Raw genomic sequence first — 6338 nt, forward strand, 5'->3', positions numbered from 1 at the left:
GAATTTTGACTCGACAAACGGACAGAGTTTTGACTGGTTTTGCGCTAATCAATGGCCTATTTCGAAATATTTATTTAAAAAAGGGTTTTTTTTTTTGCAAAATCGTCATGGTTTTGTTTCGAAATGGTGATCACGTACGGTACAAACATTCATACAAGCATTATAACGGGATGCTGAGTGCATTTAAAAAGGTTTTGGTTTAAATGGTGGGTTGCCATACCGAACCATCAAACCCGAAGTCTGTGGAGAGGCTCGTACCAAACAAGAGTAAGGCCGATTCCTAGTCCATTTCCTCAAGTAGTGAAGGCCCTTGATACAAACAAGAGTAAGCATCATGGTATGGATGACGTCAATCGCTATCCATCCTTAGGCCCAAATAAGAATTAGGACCGTTTAGACGGGACGATTGGTCAAATGGGTTTGGTTGGGCCTAGGAAGGTCGAATAAAACGGTCTAGGAAGACCGAGTTATGAAAACCGACAATTGTCTTGTACAAATTATTCCCTAACCTTGTTCAAGTTTCACCCTTGGCTACACGTAAGTGTATTATCCCCAGTGAGTCGCCAAACCGTGATGGTGGGGCCGCCCCACGGGGCGCTTTGGTGAGAACGAAACAAGCGTTTGCATTTTGTATGGAGTCGCCACCAATTTTTATGGGAAATTGGAACCGTTCGAATACCTCGTGCCATGTCAAGACACAAAGTAGAGACATGAACACCAAGCAATCGTTACCCTTAGCATTCTATGTCCAGAATGACTCTCGTGGATGCCAATGAACACGGATGTTCACAGAGATCTGGAGTAAGGGGTGAGAGTACGTATTAGGAAGCTCTTTTGATCGAACACCTAATCCCGCCCGCCTCGATAGCGGCCTCTACTAATGATTAGGGACATCATCTATACTCGATATATCGTCGATTATATGCATGCAATCCAACATCCAAGTTTTAATCCTAGCATGTGGAGAATTGGACTAAGTCGGTGAACAAGCAATTTAACATACAATTAATGTCGAAGTAGGATTTAATGCTCAATTACATGTGAAAACATACAAGTGATACAAGAAATAATGATAAATACAATAAAGAAAATTACAATAATTACATTGGGTTTAACGATTTATGTCGAAAATACCTTTAAAACGGATAATTTGAGAAAACGAATAAAAGAAAGAAATAACGAACAGGAATTAAGGTGATAATACGGTTAATAGTTAATTAATACGTAAGCTAATTAAACTAGGTCAAGCAACAACGGAGTTCAGAGACAGAATTCAACCCGGAACAGGCACAGCAGAGCTGCGTCCCTTGGAATAGGCGCAGCAGATTCTTTGCGTCTGTTCGACAATTTCGCATTTGTGAAGTTTTAATTGCGTGTTGTTAATACTCGTCGGTAAATTCAATGATTGATTAAATTATTTACTCGGATGAAAATGATTAATAGGTTATTTACATGTGATTAATGGTCATAAAAACAATAAAACATGGATGAGACGGATGCAAACGAATTAATTACATGGATGAACGATTTAATTAGTGACATGGGTGAATGAAATAGGCTAAACATGATGAATTGATGACAAGTTAATGACGAATATGCGATGAATAAGACAATAAACAGATGTAAATGTGTCAACGACGAATTCCAGAAACTCAATTTTGATGAATTGAATCTCTAAAATCCGAATTGAGTTTAATGACGAAAACCCGCAAATATGAGATTACTTGGGATTTAAGTCGGAATTTAATGATAAATTACGTGCTAATGAATGACAAATTATATACATGTGAAATTATTGTGCTATGATAACAAAGAATTAAAGAACAAACGAAACGAAACAAATATTTGACGAATTACAGAGGACGAAGGAAGAAGAAAGGAAGCAGGAACTGCGGCAGCCTCACGAAGAGGCGCAGCAGGAACTGCGCTCCTTCGAAGAGGCGCAGCAGTTGCTGCGTCCTTTCTCGACGGTTTGTCTTCTGAAAATCCGTAAAAAGGGATTTTAAAGCACGGTTTTAGAAATCGGTTTTAATGATATTTTCGACATGAACCTTACATTAGTGATACAAAAAGTAAATAACAATAATAAAAGAGAGATTTACACCCACAAACTTACATGTTTGACGAAACGAGATGAACTAAGTTATCGATTAGAGATGCTCGACTCGAACTATAATGCAAATATGAGAGTGCCCTCGTAAGAGGAAAACAATTAGATTAATTAAGTTGATTGATGTGAAGTTGGTCAAATTGGTCGGTCATGCAAACGAGGCTGGTACTCAGAAGGATCCGAGCTTACGTGATCGAATGTTCAAGCATGTAGACGCCAAAAAGTAAGAACAAAGGTCTAGAATGCAAAGGGAGAAGAGAAGGGCGGACACTCGCGTGAGAAATATGAGGAGCGAAGGCTCCTATTTATACTAATCACGTGAAGGAATTTGGGTTTCGGAGACTCTTTGGAAGTGAATCTCGGAAAGATATGAAAAAGCTAGATACGAAAATTACGCAGAAAAGGACCTGGGAAGAGGCGCAGCAGCCACTGCGTCTCTTGGAAGAGGCGCAGCACCTGCTGCGTCTGTTCCCAAGTGGTTTCCTCCTGCGGAAGAAAGATTTCCGTGTTTAAATTATGGAATAAAGGGATAATTCGGTTTTCCTTAATATTTTGTGTGAATATTACGGGAAATTGTTTACCAAATATTAAAGATTGTGAAATATTTATAAAAATATGGAATAGAAATATCCGGAACATTCCAGAACATTCTGACTCGGGATTTAACGGTTATCAAAAAATGAAGACAATTTTAGGCCCGGACTCCAAATGTACTCTAATTACTGTCAAAACGACCGTATCGGCACGTAGATGACAACTAAGAGGTAGACATTAATATTTGAGCAATCACTTGACGACAAACTTAAGAACTGTCATAAATCGTTTCGCGTACCAAACATGCGGCCCAATCATCACCGGGTGGTTCGCGGGAGGTGCAGAAATGAGGTATCTACAGTCAGTGAAAATAATATGGGTAGTTTGGTCATTACAAATAAGTAAAAATCGATAAAACGTAAGTGAGACGATAAATAAGAAAAACCGTCAATATAATGCCATGTAAGCTTCCATGTTGGCACTCAAGCATGACATGTTGGCACTTAATGCCAAAAGTGACGGTTTTGACTACTTTAGTCACTGATGGGAATAACTAATAAAGTTCAAGGGCACAATTACTATTATGCCATACGCAGGGGTATAGTTGGGAAAAGTGAAAATTTCAGGGGTACAGATAAGAAAAACCCAAACATAAAATTAATTGACCTTTCATGATAAAAAGTTCTGGCTAAAAAATACTCCCTCCGTCCCGATCAATTGTTGTCCTTTGATTTTGGCACAAAGCCCAAGGAAAGAGGAGGCCAATTACTAAATGATAAGTGAACCAAATCGAGTATTAATAATCAAATTGCTCTTTAAGTTCATTCTTAAAATAGAAAGGACAACAATTGACTAAGACACCCCAAAATGGATTAGGACAACAAATAACCGGGACCGAGGGGGTATATAGTTAGAAAGAAATTATAAAATAATAACATTAGATTTGTGTGAAAATTAGTTCCGTTAAAATACATGCTTCCGGTCATGAAAAATTAATTAATGAACTGTTCATTTAGAGACTATAAATAGTTCAATAAAATTAAAATTTTATATATACTATGTATGCATTCCACAAAATCAATACTAGTATTGTATTAATAACTTCATAATCAACTCTATAATGACCGTCTTACTGTCTAGGTAGCACCAAAACGGATACGGACACAGCATCCCATAAAATTTGGACACGGGATACGTTATTAAAATTTAATAAAATATATATTTTATAATTATAAACGTTCGATTTTATTTTTGTAAAATTATTTGATAATAAATTTAAATAAGTGAAGTAAAATTTACCCTTAATTATAACTCATTTTCATTTATCATCCAAAAGCATCTTCTAATCAATCTCTTTCACTGCTCATTTCTCGTTTAAAGAACATTATTCACCTGAAATGATGTCCAAATGTCACGGACATGCGTCGGACACGGCTCAAATACCATGGACACGCGTCGGACAAGTTCCCGAATAAATGTTGAAAGTTAGACACGAATTTTTAGGTGTCGGACACGGAACGACTGATTAGTAGAAGTGTCCGTGCTACCTAGCTTACTGTGTATGGCAGAATGGGTAATGTGCAAATAATTGCACTTGCTAATCTTACACATATATTTGTGGAAGATAAGGATTATAGAGAAAATTAATTTCACTTATAGTAAACGACAAAATAAGGGCAAATAAATAGTGGAAAACAAAGAAAAATACAAAAATGATTAATCGAACTTTTATTTTATTTTCATTGCCTTATTTTCGATCACATAAATACATTTCAACAAAATTATTGATATAAAGTATAAACGGCTATTTTAGTTAAATAAGCAAGATGAAATCCTTGAGACCTCTAAATTAAAATTCAGGCAGGTCGTCAAAGCAATAACTTGTTAATAAAGTTTGAGTCCTTATCGTAGGGTTCCCTTGTTGTATATATAACCACCCTACATTCACCTTTTGCTCAAATTAGCAACATCCTCAACTTCCCTCAAAATTAGCAAAAAATTCCCTTTAATCCCTTACTTAGAATTCCCCTTTTTTAGTATCCCACTAGCTCAAGAAAACCTAAAAATAAATGGACCAGAATTTCACAATTTCATCCTCAACTTCATCATCATCCAAGGCACCAAAACCCCAAGAATTCCAATTCCCATCAACATTACTATCAAATTTACAATTCTTACTTCAAACTCAACCATTTTGGTGGAATTACGCCATTTTATGGCAAACTACAACTCACAACATCAACAACAATACCGAAACTCTTAGCTTAATTTGGGCTGAGGGTCATTTCCAAGGCTTCCGAAGCCCATCTACCAAGCCCACTAAGCAGCCGATTATCTCTGACGAAGAAGGTTCTTCAATGGATGACATGGTGACCGATGTGGAATTGTTTTACATGTCTTCACCTACTAGGTCACACCCAATAAAACAAGGTGGTGTACTTGCCAAGGTTTACACTACCGGGTCTTTAGTTTGGTTAAGTGGAGCGGGTTCACTAGGCTCGTATAATTGTGACCGCGTGAAAGAAGCCGGTTCACATGGGCTAGAGACTCTTGTTATTATACCTGTGTCCAATGGTGTTCTCGAGTTGGGTTCTATTGACTCGATCCATGAGAATTGGGATTTGGTTCAGCAAGTTAATAAACTTTTTGGGTTGTTGAGTGTTCCTGATAAGGGCTACACTCGGCCTAATTTTGTAACTAATAATGATCTACATAGTCATTTGAGCCTGTCTGAGAGGTGTGACTCAGACAGGCTCCTGAGTCCTGAAAAAACGGCGAGGAGAAGAGGGAGACGTCGTAGTGGGACTCTCCCTATCACGGTCAATCACGTGGAAGCGGAGAGACAAAGGAGAGATAAAATGAATATTCGATTTTATGCCCTAAGGTCTGTTGTCCCGTATGTGTCCAAAATGGATAAGGCGTCACTGTTAAGTGACGCCGTGGCATATATCAACGAGTTAAAAAGTAAAATTGAAAGTTTAGAGTTACAACTTAAATTCACTAAGGAGTGTGCTAGTAACAATAGTGATAATTGCACGAGTACGCTTTTAAAAGACGTGAAAATGATTAACGTGCCTAGTGAAAATCACCGTAAAGAAATGACTGCGGTAATTCCAACTGAAGTTAATGTTAGGATTTTGGGTAGTGAGGCTATGATTAGGGTTCAATGTGAGAATATTAATCACCCTACCGCAAGATTAATGGATTTGTTTAAGGAGCTTAATTTGCAAGTTAAACATGCTACTATTTCTACTATAGGAGAGTTAATGATTCAAGATGTTGTGATTTCTAACGTTTCAATGGAGATATGGAGTTCGGATGAATTGAAAAATGTAATCTTTGGAAGATTAACGATGATCGATGAAGAAGGAGGATTAAAAGTTCGATTATGTAACTAGTTCTTTTCAGTTTTCAAATAATTCTAGCATGAAACTGCTTCAGTTGTACATTAAATGTATAACCGACTAGCTCTTATGATAATGTATATGTTTATTTTTTTTAAAATTTTTTCGTTAGTGTGTATGTGGTCCATTCCCCTTGTACTAATTTTTTAGCACTCCTATATGGATGCATCATTCATGAATCCGTCTTATCTAGGGAATGAACCAACATATAAGGACTATACTATAGGTTATATGGGCTATAGCCCTACCTGCTTTTTTGCTTTCATTTAACTAGATGATACTCTCTCTAT

The 6338-nt window shown here is 37.0% G+C and overlaps 1 protein-coding gene across 1 annotated transcript; it reads left to right on the plus strand.

Annotated features, from left to right (window-relative positions):
* Positions 1 to 4621: 4621 nt before the first annotated feature.
* LOC141658523 (transcription factor bHLH14-like) lies at positions 4622 to 6101 on the plus strand. The gene has a single exon (XM_074465457.1). The coding sequence runs from the start codon at positions 4714 to 4716 to the stop codon at positions 6040 to 6042; it is 1329 nt and encodes a 442-aa protein (XP_074321558.1). The 5' UTR covers positions 4622 to 4713; the 3' UTR covers positions 6043 to 6101.
* Positions 6102 to 6338: the final 237 nt, after the last annotated feature.

This window comes from Silene latifolia, chromosome 6, assembly GCF_048544455.1.
Source record: "Silene latifolia isolate original U9 population chromosome 6, ASM4854445v1, whole genome shotgun sequence".
NCBI classification, from domain to species: Eukaryota; Viridiplantae; Streptophyta; class Magnoliopsida; order Caryophyllales; family Caryophyllaceae; genus Silene; species Silene latifolia.